This window comes from Emys orbicularis, chromosome 6 (assembly GCF_028017835.1).
Source record: "Emys orbicularis isolate rEmyOrb1 chromosome 6, rEmyOrb1.hap1, whole genome shotgun sequence".
NCBI classification, from domain to species: Eukaryota; Metazoa; Chordata; order Testudines; family Emydidae; genus Emys; species Emys orbicularis.
In genome coordinates, this window is record NC_088688.1 from 49,750,378 (window position 1) to 49,766,176 (window position 15,799).

The 15,799-nt window shown below is 41.9% G+C and overlaps 1 protein-coding gene across 1 annotated transcript in view; it reads right to left on the minus strand.

Annotated features, from left to right (window-relative positions):
- MAP1B (microtubule associated protein 1B) overlaps positions 1-15,510 on the minus strand; it is a 109,703-nt gene extending 94,193 nt beyond the window's left edge. Inside the window, exons 1-2 of the mRNA XM_065406378.1 lie at positions 15,333-15,510; positions 9,298-9,399 (exon numbers count right to left, since the gene is read on the minus strand). Coding sequence (XP_065262450.1) covers positions 9,298-9,399; positions 15,333-15,510 — 280 coding nt within the window. The remainder of the gene's footprint in view (positions 1-9,297; positions 9,400-15,332) is intronic.
- Between the last annotated feature and the right edge of the window lie 289 nt (positions 15,511-15,799).

Below are 15,799 nucleotides of genomic sequence, written 5' to 3' on the forward strand. Positions count from 1 at the left end.
TTTCAGAGCCCAGGCTCCAGCCAGAGCAGGAATGTCTACACAGCTATTTTTAGCTCTGTAGTGTGAGCCCAAATCAGTTGACCCAGGCTCTGAGATTTGCAGCCACAGAGTTTTTTGCTGTGGATGTACCCTTACAGAACTGAGTTCTAGTCCCAGCTTTACTTGAATGTATATTGTCTAAATCCTGACCAGGGAAATGGGTGAATGGTAGTTACCCCCTAAGGTAGCAACATGAGACCTTGGCTCATAATAAGGTCTGTGAAGTGCACAGAAATATTAACAACAGTCTCTTGATGGGCCTGCAGTTTAGTGCATCCTCCTCTAGTCTACAGGGCACTGGAGGCTCTGTCTGATTTTGCCTCCACAAAATTATATGATGGCTGGAGCTTTTCACATCATTGCAAGACTGAAAACAGCAGCAGCCAAAATTGCATTTCTCTCAATGAATTTGACAGAGTTGTCAACATTGCGCATAACTAACTATACCAGTTCTGCCTGTACAGTTAACAGCCACATAGGTTCTGCGCCTGCTCCTATTGAAGTCAATGGAAAAACTCCTATTGACTACAATGGTAGCAGATTTGGCTCTCTTTATACTATTGTACATACATAGGAAGGTTTTTCACTGGAAACGAAGTGTCATTTCATTTCAATAATAGGGAAATATAATTTCCTTTCCCCCCTCCTTTCAGGTAGTCATGAGATCAAGCACTTATTTTACCCTTAAAAATAGTAGAAAATATTTGGTTTATAACAGTGGTCACCAACCTGTAGATCAAGATCGACTGGTCGATCCTGGAGCCTCTGCCAGTCGATCATGATCTCCGGCCACTAAAAGTCCGGCGGTGCAGTGGGGCTAAGGCACGCTCCCTGCCTGCCCCAGCCTCATGCAACTCCTGGAAGCAGCCAGCATGTCCCCGCGGCCCCTGGCGGGGGTCAGGGGTCGCCACACACTGCTCCTGCCTGCAAGCACCGCCCCCGCAGCTCCCATTGGCCGGGAACGGGGAGTGTGGCCAATGGGAGCTGCGGGGGGGGGGTGGAAGAGGTGCAGCTGGAGCAGCGCGGTGGCATGCTGGCCACTTTCGGGAGTGGCATGGGGCCAGGGCAGGCAGGGAGCCTGCCTTAGCCCCGCTGCGCCACTGACCGGGAGCCACCTGAGGTAAGTGCCGCCCGATGGGAGCCCACACTCCAATCCACAGCCCTGAGCCCTCTCCCAGAGCCAGGACCCCATACCCCCTCCTGCACCCCAAGCCTCTACCACAGCCCTGAGGCCCTTCCCAGAGCCAACACCCCAAACCCCCTCCCGCACCCTGACCCCCAGAGCCCGCACCCTGTACCCCTTCTTGCACCCAAACACACTGCCCCAGCCTGCACCCAAACTCCCTCCCAGAGCTTGCACCCCTCCCCCCTCCGGCACCCCAACCCCTTACCCCAGGCTCAGCCCAGAGCCCCCTCCCACACTCCAAACCCCTCAGCCCCTCCCCAGAGCCCACACCCCCCTCCCCAAACCCAACCCCATCCCAGCCCGGTGAAAGTGAGGGAGGGAGTGAGTGACGGAGGGAGGGAGGGATGGAGTGAGCGGGACGGGGTAGATCCTGGGTTGCACTTAAATTCAAAAAGTGATCTTGTGCATAAAAAGGTTGGAGAGACCACTGGTCTATAATAATTCTGCACCGTTAGGGCCTGATCCAAAGCCCACTAAAGCCAATGGGAATCTTTCCATTTATTTCAATGGACTTTGGATCAAGCCCTTTATCATTATAGATACTGAACAGAAACCATTAATATTCAGCTCAGTCTTTCCCAGCAACTTACTCATCAAAAGGTTGATAAATTGTAGGTGAAAGTAGATGGAGAAAGTCTAGGTAGTGAAATAAAAGATAAATCATAGAAAGAGAACATGAAAAGCCAACGTTTAAATAACATGTTGGCTATGATAACCAGAAAGCAGATAACAAATGGCAGTGTCAGCCTAGTTACAGACTTAAAACAATTCCAGAAAGGAAGACATGAAAAAATCAGACAAAGATCATGTGCTAATAACACTGAACAAAGGCCAATAATTAGAGGACATTGGAAATGAATACCGAAACAAAGATCAATGTGAGCCATAATAAAGGTGGCAACCAAAAACAACCAAGAGTCTAGAAAGAAGCAACTGAATGAAGAGAAATATGGAGAGTAATACTGTATTCCCTCAGCAAAAATCTTGGGAATGCACAGCTAAGATTGATCACGTCTCCTCCAAAAGCAACAACAAAAACCTCCAACATAAATATTAACATTGGGAATTTAAATGATCTAAAACAGCGGTTCTCAAACTTCATTGCACCGTGACCCCCTTCTGACAACAAAAATTACTATACGACTCCAGGAGGGGGCGGCCGAAGCCTGAGGCTGTCCAAGCCCCACCGCCCCAGGTGGAGGTCTGGGGGTGCCGGGGGCAAAGCCGAAGCCCAAGGGCTTCAGCCCCAGGTAGGGACCTGTAACCTGAGCCCCGCCACACAGGGCTAAAGCCCTTGGGCTTTGGCTTCAGCTTTGGCCCCCGACAGTGGGGCTCAGGCTTCAGCCCTGGGCCCAGCAAGTCTAAGTCAGCCCAGGCGACCCCATTAAAATGGGGTTGCAACCCACAGTTTGAGAACCGCTGATCTAAAAGGAAATTCTCAGTTAAGGCTCACCTAACCCTTCACTGCTGCCCACCCTCCACATACAAGCCAAGACCCTTTGCTATGGAAACTGGAGAGTTCTATAATAACATGCTAATTTTATCTACTTGTGATGCAAGGCATTTAAAAATAAACTTCTCAGTACTATTGCTGATTCACTTTAGCAGCTTAATATCAGCATGTACTGGTGTTTTAGCAGTAATGTAAATTCATGTTAATTGTCTTTGAGATCATTCCTAAAAAAACCAGAAGTGTCAAGTTATTCAAGAATGATTGTCACGTCAGTGCAACAACTGACTCACTGAACAAATAAAATCCCTTAGTAGCACACTTCTGGAATTTTGATTACCACTAAAAGGAAGAGATTAAGTAATTCATATCTATTCCTGTAGCCAGATATATTAGGTATTTTACTTGTAATCCTTTACTGATCTATGGAAATCTTTGTACACTACAAAATAAAGCTAATTATACTTTCTGAAATCATGGCATTTCTTTCCTGAGTGAGCACCATCTCAGGGATCCTTTTTCACCTTCGTCTAAGCCGTCTGCAATCCCCTACCTCAGCGCTACTCTGTAGTGAGAGACAGTGACTCTACTGTGAAGTTGCTAGCAGCAACACCCCTACAGGGAACACCAATCACAGATCCAGCAGCATGAATCAGCTTAATTCTCCACTCTAGCTCTCTCTGCCTCCATTTTCTTTCTTCCAAGTAGCAACCACTTTATAGCACAAAAACAAATCTTTTAGCCAATTGGAACTAAACTCTCCAAATATATACCAAGCTAATCTGATTCTCCCCAGATAGTTATTCAAGGTACAGAAGTCTCTACTAGGTTGAGAATCATATTTATAGACTAGCCCTGAGCTTGTTAACATGCCAGATTACTTGCGTTTTGAAGATGAATGTATCTAAGTGTTTAGAGACATTGCTCAGTGCTTAGACATTGACAGTGCTCTCCATTTCTCTGCATAGAACACAATATACTAGACAGATATTGCAGTATAGACACACCTGGTGCCAGATGATGATCCCAGTTACTCTTGTTTATGCTGGTGTAAATGAGATCCAAATGTAGGCCAGGATATTTTAACTTTAAGAAAATAAACTTTGCTGAAAGTAGAGTTAAAAAACAACTTGATAACCACATTTTATCAGTAATTTTGGGGATCTGATCTTACAATGCATTAGAACAGATTCTAAACTGGTATAAATTGGCATAGCTCCAATTAAGTCAGTGGGCGCTACACTATTTACACTAGCTGAGGATCTGACCCATTGTATTTCTGTCTAACATAGATATGGTCTCAGTATTGGAGATTTATTTAACATAAAGAGAGTCAGTACAGTATTTCTCACATAAGTCACATATTTCTATAGAAGTAATAATGGCTAAAATGCAATGCACAAATTCTCCATTACAAGATAAATAAAGGTGCTTATGTCATTTTAATTAAAAATCTACACATAGTATTCAGTCAGACGGCACTAAGGTTTATATGCAACAACTCAACAAGTATAATTAATAATAAAAAGGTGTGTATGGTATGTTGTGTGTATTTTAACACAAGAAAAGCTGCACATCTCTGAGAGCGACCTTTATTGATTAAGCATCTGTGCCATGTTGTATTACAAGATGGCATTTAGCAGAAAGTTTATATTTAAAAAGTGTGGTGCAAACAATGCCTATGCAGCAACATCTGCTTCAAACATCTTACAAAAGTAATACAAATTAAAATAAAGCAGATGAATTCAAATTGGCATGCATGTGGTTGCATGTCTCTCTATAGCTACGTATTTTGTATGTGCACACACTTCTCCACAAAGACAAAGGAGAAAGAAGGAATTAAAAAGCCAGGACAGGACCAGCAGGGAGGGTGATAACCCACCCTGGACATGTTTGTCAGTTAACTGGGACTCACAACCACCACACTGAGAACCTGCAAACTAAACTGATACATCACCTTTTATTCTTGCTATTTCTAAATGTGCTACTCTATTCAAATAATTTCTCCATCACAGAAACAATGCATTTGGGGTAGAATTCACCCTACTACAGAAGGCCCAAGGCAAGCCCTCCTCACTTGTTTAAGTCTCAAGATGTAGGTGGAGATATGGATGAAATAGCCACCAACAGGGCCTCCACTTCCTCTCCACATCAGTGAGCTCCTGCCTGGTACTGAATAGGCAAAGACATGTTCATTTGGGGCAAACTAGGAAAGGAGACAATAGGAACTGGTCTACACACAAACCTTGCTGGTTTAGCTAAAATGGATTTTATTTTGACAAGGCCTAGAATCCACACTGATCCAGTGGCTGGAAGCCTCTGTGTAGGAGGCAGAGAGGGGCAGAAGAACATCTGTGGAGGGCCTGACTGAATGAAGGAGAATATCTTCCATCACACTCATCCCACACTGATTCCCTACACAAAGCCTATTTACTCTGGCTTTGTGTAAGAAGAATTTCACCTATTATGCACTTGCAAAATAAATTTTAATTTAAAAAGAACTAACAAATTGTTTAAAAGTAGCGCCATTTTAAAATAAAACACCAGTCAGTACTTTTCCACCCTCATCTCAGCATGAGACACAAATTGTTGCATGTGTGTGTGTGGATGTGGGGGTGAGAGAGATTTTTTTCTTCTTGTGAACTTTACTTCAAAATATGATGGAAATTATCATCAGTTCATGATGGAGAAAACAAAGAAGTAAGCACTGGAGTATTCATTTTAAGTAGTGTTCCTTGTCTTGGCAACCATTTTATTAGCTTTGCTATTTATTTTTCATCACGACCTGACATCAGTGCAAGATTTTTTTATTAAGGAGCCTGCTAACTCAGCTACTGTATAAGCCATAGGAAAGGGCCAGTTAGCATTTCCATTCTAAACCCCAATTTTGAGGGCATGATATACTGTCTTTATAAGTACTATTCTGGCTGTACCTGAGCATACAGAACACCAGCAAGTGAATTTATTCTTTTATAACATTTAAAAAACTATGTTGAGACTTAATTCTACTCCCATTGATATCAATGGGAGTTTTGTTATGCACTGCAGTGGGAGCAAAATTAGGCCTCAAATTAACTCATTCCTCAGATATACAAATGTAAAAAGGAAGGATGCTCAGGAGAGGCATATTCTCTTCAGTGCCTCTCCTTGCACCTTATGAGTGTGACCCCACCTCCGTCATACCCTCTTTTGGAGTAACATACCCTGTTTGCATTGTTGCTTTGCGTAGCCCTTGAATTGCTGTGAAAGATGTGGGGAAACTTATTTCTCTTGCCTCTGTCACTGTGCAGCCATGCAGGTACTGCACAAAATTATTGTTACACATTTATATTGTGGTAGCACTTAGAGGGCCTCTACCAGGTGGAGGACCCCATTGTGCTAAGCTCTACGCAAACATTAGTAAAGACAGTGCCTACCTGGATTTTTCAAGATGAGGAGAAATTTAGTCGGTTTTGCACTTAACACAAAATGTTAACTCTGTTGTGAAATCAATGTTAATTTAATTTCAATCCAGGCTCAGAAATGTCAACAGAAATCAGTTACTTTGACATTTTATGCAAAAAGGGCTCCAAAAAAGGCCTCCTTTTCATGGCACAAAATGGAAAGCACAATGGAGTCTCACATGGGTTCAGTACCAAGGCACTGAGGATAGAGACCAATATTTTGCCCTCAGTTCTGTGAAGAGGGATCTCACTGAGGTCAATGGGAGTCTTATACAAGCATCTGAGGGTAGAATTTGACCTAGAGTGCCAGCTTCACTTCTGAATTTCCTCACTTTTTCAGGTTTAAGACAGATTCTTTAATGCCTTTGAACATAGATTTTTGTGTCTTATTGTTTAAAGACTGAGCAGTGCTAGAATACACATTTATACTGTTTGTCATAGAGATGGTGATGAATTCAAGTCACATACAATTAAGCTGTAATTCTACACAATGAGAGACTAAACAGGCTGTCTAGACAAAAAAGGCAGCTAAAAATACAATTCCTAGAGAATATTTCCTAGATGATTTTATAATCTTTCCATTGAAAAATAGAGTGTATAATCTTACTTCTTTTATTTAAATGATATCAGAGGATTTGCTTGGTTTTAATTCATGTAAACCTATCAAAAAATAATGTCCCAAGTTAAGCCATTTAACTGCACTTGCTGAAAATCAGAAATGCACGGTCATGTTTCTGCTAAAATAAAGGCACAGAATTTTTTAGCTGAAATCTTAAATTAGACATTTACAAATTAAATTTAGGTGTAATGTATAGTTCCACCCTCAGGGTCAAATCCTGCTAGTCTTACTCATCTAAGTACTCTCAAAGCAACAAAAGGGAAACTTGTGTGACTAAGCAGCTGAATTTGGTTCATGATCAATGAATTTAAACCAAATTGCAAGATATGTACTTTGGATTTGATCCCGCTTCCATGAAAGTCAACGATGGCAAGACCAGGACCTAGACGTTCATATTTTTTTGAATTTGTTCTGCTGTTTCACAGGCCAAGGGGAAAAGTCCAAAAAATTTTGGTTTTCTAAATCTGGCAAAGTCTATGCACATTTGGTCACCAGTCTGTTTATTAGAGACAAATGCTGTTGTAACTAATACTGCACAAAGTTACAGAAAAAGCTCCAGTGTGTTATCCAAGATGACAGAGTGAATACTGCAAGACAAGAATCATCAGAATCTCTTTGTTACAATTTGTGATACTGATTCTAGGAATCTGCTGTAGCAGCATTTCATAACCATCCCTACCATGCTCATGACCAGTAATTTTAATGTTATTTAGTCAATATTATGCTGCATTAGTTGTTACACTTACATCCCAAATATTTCACCAGTGAAAACAACCTACATTCCTTTGAGAAGACTGTATAGTATTAATTAACATTTAAGGTTGATTGCGCACATGCCTAAACTCAAGATTTGTTTAAAAAAAAAAAGTTAGAAAACTTACCAATCATCAGATTCCCATGAAATGACAGAAGTTAATTCTGTATGATTCACAACAAACTATAAAATTAATTTTATAGGAACAAATCCTCATATGAAAAGCAGGCTTTCAGAGAAGTCAGAAGAGAAGATTTAGGTTTCATGCCTCCCATAAAAGTCCACAGTTCCCATGAAAGTGAAAGAAAAGTGTTCCCTCAACCATTCAAAGCAGGGGAGTGGAAAATTCTATCTGACCCACTCAGACACAACACTATACAAGCCATGTTCACAGAACAGGAATTATACCAATTCTGAAGGGCTTTATCATACTGCAAAATTAGCAGTTCAGGTGTAGTCATTAGTGTAGTCAAAATAGGGGGAAAGAAAAAGCTGACTTGTAAGGGGAAAAGAAATTGACTTGACTGAACAATGAATCCCAGAGTAAGCCAGGTCACATGCATTCCCCTGCACATCCATATGTAGTCCTCCCTTTCTGTATAACAAAGGGGTGGCCAGGGATCATTTCTGTAGCAGTGCCCCTCCATCATGCCCAAATGCCACAGAAGGCCCTCCAAAACAGTTTGAGGTGCTGTGTGAAGAAGGGGTGGACTTGAGATTAAAGGGGAGCAGGGCCCTCTCCCCCTCCCCAACCAACTATGGGGAATCAGCTGAAAATTGTATTAATCTTTAAATTACAATATTCCATTGTGTGGAACTGGTGCTGAGGCACATGTCTTCTACTGGATTCCCCTGAGTTTTATGTAGATCTCAGGGGATCTATGGTTTCTGGCAGCTGAAAACCCTTTTCATTAACTGAGGGATGGGGTATAACCTTGTTTAAAGTAAGTGCCCCAAGATAGTAATTTGCTGAACAGAGCCTGCTCTGATGCAAGAAATACCTGAACTTCATGAGAAAGCAAAAACTTCTTACTCTTTCTTTCCCAAAATGTACCATAAGTAAGGAAATGGATGGGGCAGAGAACTGTTACAGGGCTACAGAGTTTTTCATCTTTCAGTTATCAGTTCAATTTCAGCCCAAGTAAGTAGTGACCAAAAGTTACTACCTTTTGATAGCTCTTTGGTGACCTGTTCAGCAGGAGTTGATAGGCTAAATCCAGTTCCTTGTGAACACATTTCCATGACACAAAACCTCCACCTTTTGTTACAGACTTACTCTCAGAGAGAACCATGAGTGAACGATTTTAGAGAATGAACCACCCCTCCTCCCTCTCTAGAAGTAGTCCATCCAATTCAGGATCAAGGCACATTGTTGGGATTGTGCTGTCCTATTCTGATAAAAGACCTCCAGTCTCAAGGGCTGTTAATCTGTCACTTTACCTTAAGGAAAACAACCACTCATTCAAATAATGAGTATTGCCTAAACCTCAGTAGCACCCAAATATCAATATGGAATGAAGTTGAACATAGCGTTGAACATGCAACATAACTAAAGCATAGGTTTTAGTTGGCTTACCTTACAAAGTACTATCAAATATATTGCATCAGATATTTGAATATTTTGACAAAATAATATAATGTCTGAAGCTTTTTTTTTAAATAGAGAAAATCATCCTGTGTCAGAGACTAAAAACTAAGCTAAGTTATGCAGTAGTTTTTTTGTTTTGGAGGTTTGGGGTTTTTTGGGTTACTTTTTTTTTTTTAAAGCTATGCCAAACACTGGTCAAAACTAAAAAGAACTCTTACCTCGAACTTCAGGAGAAAACCGAGCTGAATGGCGAGACACAAAAAGTTTCAGTTCTTGGTCTAAGTTGCATTCAACCAGATTCGTGTCCCATGATCGGATTCCTACAAGTCAAAACACAATATATATTCATATTTAACATGTGTGGTTTGAAAGTTTTCAACTGAATATTTTGGATTCTCATTCATCAGAGTTAAATATTTCTCCATTCCAAAGCTTGCCTGTGTCCCATCCTTTCTCTCTCTCATATCCACACATTTGACAGCTATTTTGTTCATTTGCACTCACTGTATAGCTCAATCTTGTATGATACTGAACATTCCGACACCACTGAAGACAGTGGTCAGTGAGAAATGAGGGAAAGTCAGTTCATTGGTGCTAAAAAGTGGTGGCTCCTGCAATCTGAGAATTGCTTGTTGATTCTGCAGCATTATGACATATTTATTGATATTATATGCCCCCAAACTGACTTGCAACATAATAATACATTGTTTTTACTGATCATTAGCTACTGAATTGCATAAAACTAAATGATTCGGGGGAATATTTTAGCCACATTACAAGATCATTGTGTTTGCTCCCATGAGAGAAAAAATGACATCAGCTTACATTTATTATAGTCCCAATACTTTAAGTATTAAATTGGCAGATCTCTTAATGAAGAGCTGTTATGATAGCAATGAGCCATCTCATTTAAAGTGAAAATATAAATTGTTACTTTATTCCCTTTGTTCAAGAAGTGTCAAAATTCTGTCTCTCTTAAACATAAAATATACTACTTGATCTCCTCTCTTAAATTTAATTTAACTTGGAAACAGTACTACTACTTTGCTGTCCAGTTTCTTTTCTCAGTTATTTAAAGAGGGAGATTCTTGACACATGTAAGGCACTGAAACTTATGTTTCCATAATAAATATTTTTAAAAGATTATAGTTGGGAGGGGGGAATAAAGTTACCAGTTTAAATATCACAGGAATGAGAAACCCAAATATGAAATGAATGAAATGGTCTGGAATGTTTTGTATTTTTCTACAACTCAAAAATTCTTTATTTTTTAAAAAGTGAAAAAGTGTGTAGGCAGTTGTTCTCCAATAAGGTTCAGAGACTCACACCACTCTGAAAATAAATTTAAACGTTCATCCTCTTCTGCTGGGGTGTGGTGATTAGACAAGCACAAACTAGCCAAGCTGGATGGCAAGTGGATGGGCAGAGGGAAAGCAGCAGAGCTTATAATGGTATCTGCCTCTTCCCATTCCCATAAGCTGACTTGTCTCTCTGGCTTTTCTTTCTTTTCTGTACATGTCCTGTCATGCAACTGTGGAGTTGGGGCTCTGCAGTATTTGGGGAGGGAGGACCCAGTTGGAGGAGCTAGAGTAAGGGTGAGGGCAGCCACTCAATATGGTACCATCCCCTGGCATTTCCTCTGGAAATTCCAACATGACTTAGGAGTTAATGCTCAAACTAGCAGTACTATTTCCCACTTTCTTCTCCCTCAAGGGGGGGGGGGGGAAACTAGTCCTAGCTTGACTCCTTGGGGAGGCACACTGGATGGTAGGGATGAAAAGAAAGAGAAGTCACAGAGACAGTTCAGCACTCTGCATGGTTGGCCTGAGATCAATAGGTTTGAGGACTGGATTCCCCATACAAGTTTGAGGATCTGCATTTCAAGGGCCTTGCCCCTTGCCCACTCCAGAGGCCTTTGCTATAGAGAGAAAATCCATCTAATGCTTTTGGCAGCTTCAAATCTGTTGAAATACAGGTTTATTTCTCCCATTTCCATGTGATTTTGCAGGGGAGGAGATGATTTAACTCTTAGCTTGCTATTTTGATCCAATAGCTACTTTGTGCCACCAATGACATAATAGGAATGCTCATTCTGCAGCAGGTCCACAAGGCACATAGAGAGTAGCTACTTTTGATGATTTTTCATAAGTGTTTTTATGATAACTTTTCAGCCAGACTATCAATGTGCCTGATATTGGGGTATGTCACTTTATTAATTAACTGCAATTAAAACAATTTTTAAAAGATAAGTTTTAGAAATATACAATTTTCCATACATTTCATAATAGTTTATTAAAATAATTCCCTAACTAAATTACTTAGTTGAACTATAGAGGGACTCTCTCGCTACTTGAATTGTAACATCTTTGTATGTAGGCTCCAGAGGTCACCCTCTTCTAGGAGTCTTCCTATCTTCATTTGCTAGAAACTTCTTGGTCATGCAGTGCATTTTTTGGTGAGTGAATTTGGGAATTAAATACACCACAGTCACAGTGTTCATATTTAATTATTTCCATGTGTCAAATACTTCAAATCAAGAATAATCTGAAAGATATTATACCCAGCATCAAACATCATCCAGATAAGTAGCACATCAGAGAAATGCTTTTTGTAAATGTACACTGACCATAGATCATGAAGCTAAACAATGGTGATTAAACAAGTTCTAAACTCAGGCAAGCTCCAGACAACAGCTCATTGACCTATAATAGCAAACCCTGAATGATGAGCAATGGTGTTGTTTAGGGATAGACTACAGGCATTTGGTAGACCTATTAAGCAACACAGATGTTGATTCAGTGATGTTGTAGGTACATAGTGTCTGTCCTGCCATCATTCGGTACATGGACATCCTTTTGATGCAAATGTATAGAGTGCAGATTTATGCCTAGATTGAGATTCTACAATACAATACTGGAACAGAGCCAGATCGCTCAGCCTGTCAACGTGCAAAACAGAAGATTCAAGAAAATAAGCTTAAAATTATATGTAATTATTTTCTTTATCTTAAAGAGCATTTTCTGTACATGATTCAGCATTTCTGATATAAACACCATATTTCAAATAGTAAAAGTGATAACATCAGGTTTAAGTGAGATGGAGATAAATCTCGAACTATAAACCATGGACAATTTAAAGATAAATATATGTATTGTTATGCATGCAGTCAGTGGAAGTACAATGGAACTAGGATCATTACTTCTTTCCGGGATATTAGGAATACAGATGCCGCTAGACCCTGGACTAATTATACAGCAGAATGGGCACACCCACAAGCCTTAGTCTGTGGATAGATCTTGAAGCCATTTTTTGACACATCAGAAGGCAACCCTAGACCACTAGAAGACTGCCATTTCAAAACAAGTAGTTATACAGAAAGAGATATTTCAGAATTTAAAAATACTGTTGGCAAACTCAAAACAAGAAACCCTCTCTTCATAAAATTTAAAGCAACTAAATCTGCAATCATCCAGGCTGCGTAAGACCAAACCACTGACGTAAATTATCAGATAATATCTTCTCTGATTCTGTTTCTCTTCAGTACTGTACAAGAATCCACAATCTTCAATGATGATGCTCAAAAGACATACCAGACAAGACAGCAAAGAAGAAGAGTTAACAGGGACGCTGAACTCTTGAAGGCCTTGTTGAGAATGGATGGTTTTGGAATGGACTATTTTTTCCAGATAGTAGTGAGCTTTCCTCAGAAAAGAAGAGGTTCATCAAGCCCATATTTACTCCATAAATATATAGCTACAGACTCCCCCAGTGTGTTAATCCAGAACAAAGCAGCTGAATATCAGATCAGTGATATCTCCAGTAGTTGAATTCCTAATCAGATCATCTGCCACCTGCAGGAGAGAGGTGACTTCTAATCCAACATTTTGAGTAGACAGCCCACAGGGTTGCTTATAAATATCTAAAATTTTAAAAGATGCTATGCTTTGTGAGTTTAGGTGGCAGCAATGGAAACTGTACAGCAGGAATTACACAGCAGAAGCTTCAAGAGCCTGAAGAGGATTTCTTGAGGAAGGATGACATCAGACGTCTTGAGGGCAGAAGACACATCCGTTTGCTCTATTAATTATTAATAATTTTATTTAAAAATGCAGCCAACTCAGCTTTAACTCAATCAAAACTTGAGTAAAATTAGGAAAATACAATGACCAAGTCACTCTAAATTACAGAGCAGAGCAACAGCATCAGCAGTTTTCACTAGAAGACAATGGCAGCTATAACTATAAAAAAGGTAATTTTAAAAGGTGGTTAGCTGTGATTAGCTAATCCTTAATCAGAAAGGAGTAAAAAATAAATCTGGAAAAAAATAATGAAGTAAAACAGATGGTGGGTTTTGAAGCAACAATAGGAAGAGACAATTGAAGTCCTATTGGGACTGCTGAACCACACCTATACACCAGGAACGGTAACCAATTCACTGTTTAAAGATCTCTCTCTGACAATGGACATTTTCTGAAATCTCTACCCTCATCAGCCCAAAAAAACAAAACACATTTGTTACAAAAACATTGGTAATGTAGCTTAATAAACTATGGCATCTAGTAATGATTTTATTTGTACTGCATATCAATATTGTGCAATCATAGCATTTTCCAATTCACTGAAATCTATTATTTAGAAACAATATCAAGGATTGATTAAGAAAATCGTGATTTTCACTTATATTTTGATGGAGCTGTGACTTTTTAAAAAAAATATAGCAAAAATACTCTGAGTCATAGCAGCAGCCTGTAGCTGGATAATGTAAGGATTATGAGAGTGAATGTTCAGATATTTAAATTTTAATCACTTAAATCTTTGTTGTTTTTCTTCTATAAAATCTATTTCTGTAAAATTCTCTAAAGCAAAAAAAAATTCTTATTGCTGAAAGTTAGAAACAATAGAAGCAGCTGAGATCCTGCTCAGGGGTTCCTTGCTGTTCAGAACTACAGCTCCCCAAATCCCTTGGATTTTATTTTGCAGTGAGGAAATGCTGTTTGTTTTTTTAAAAATAACAGTTTAAAATGTATTTTTTCTTGGCTATGTGAACGCCCTTTGTCCGCTATGGGCTGCCATAGGGACCGCAGTGCGGACTGCACCACGCCCACGAGCCGGTATCTCTGGGCAGACAGACTCCAGCAGCACCAAGAGGGGAATAGAGAAAGCGAGGGAGGCATTGCTGCTGCTGCAGAAGACCGGAACGACCTCTGCAGAAAAAACCACTAGCACAGCGCAGTAACAATGGCGGGGGGGGACACAGAGAAGCAAAAATAGTTGGGGAGGGGGGGGGCCCAGATCAGTTGCAGTGGAGGGAGAGGTCTGTTGTCTCACCCGTTCACCTTCTCCTTCCTTGTGTCTCAGGCTACGTGGGTGCAGCAAAAGCCAACTGCAGATCTTTGTGTGAGGGAAGCCAATGCGATATAGAAGGAGTCTCCTCCTTCATCGCTGCTGCTGTTGCTGCTTTATGGATTTAATAGCCATGTATGTCTCATGATACTGCACCTAAACTACTAGATTAACATTGGCTTGAACACAAAGATCAGATTCCTGCAGTCTTTGTCCCCCGTCCTTTATGTCTGGACATTCTCGATAGAGCAGTGACACCTAAGAGGCTGTAGGTCCGAGGGGGGTAAAGGAAAAGGGCAGAAAATAAGAAGCCCCCTCTCCAGCAGGCAGAGATTTCTGTTTGGCTTTCCCCAGTTTTCCTTCTGAAATGGTAAAAAGGGCAATGATGACACGCAAGGTGGGGCGCTCCTTGAGCTAAGAGGAAAATTCTCCCTCCCATGCGCCAAACTGAACCACCAAAACCGCTTCAGGAACCACAGCTGCATCCCTCCGCCGGTTCCAACCCAGGCTACCCTCCCGACCCCTGCAAGGCGCGTGTCAGCCAGCCGAGGAGGCTGAAGCCTGTCTGGGTTGGACTGGGCTAGCCCCGTTGCCAACTGTTGGCGCTGCGCTGCAGCTCGGAGCAGAGGATTTTCCCCCTCCGAGCAAAGGGAGTGGTTGCATCAGATTCTTTTTTCCTTGTGGGTTAGTGAAGGCAACATCTTGACTCCTGGCGCCGGACGCTGCGAGCTGCAGCCCCGCTCGTGGCAGGCGGTGAGGAGCCAAGGGTGGGTGCCGAGCCGGGGGCATTTATGGCCGATAAAAGGGGGAGAGGAGACAACAGCAAGGACTTCTGTGCAACCTGTGGTTGTCCCCGTGCCTCCCACCCCCACCCGCAGGGCTGTTCTCGGGGGCGGGCCGGGCAGCTTACCTCGCTCGATGTTGCCGATGGCTCGCCTCAGGTGCTCCTCGGTCACGAGCTCGCCGATGACCACCAGCAGGTAGAATTTGCTGTCGAGGAAGCGGTGCGAGAGGCTGGGCGAGGGGGACGCGGGGTTGGGGATGCTACAAGACGGGTCCGGCTCCGCTTCCACCACCACGGTCGCCATCCTGCCAGCCCCTCTCCTCCTCTTGCTGCTGCTCGGGGTGGGGGGCAGGGAGGGAAAGGATTATCTCCAGCGGTGCCTCCCTCCTGGGCGCGGAGCTGCCGAGTGGTGCCGGGCTGCGGGCAGCAGGCGAGTGAGGGCGGGCGGGGAGGCGGCGGCGCTTTTATACCGAGACGGTGCAGGGCTGGGACCCGGGGAGGAGGGGGGGACCCGGCACATCCCGGCGCGTTGCTGCTGCCGCTGTTCCAGCATCCACAGCTGATGTCATCTGCAGCAAATCATCCCCGGCGCT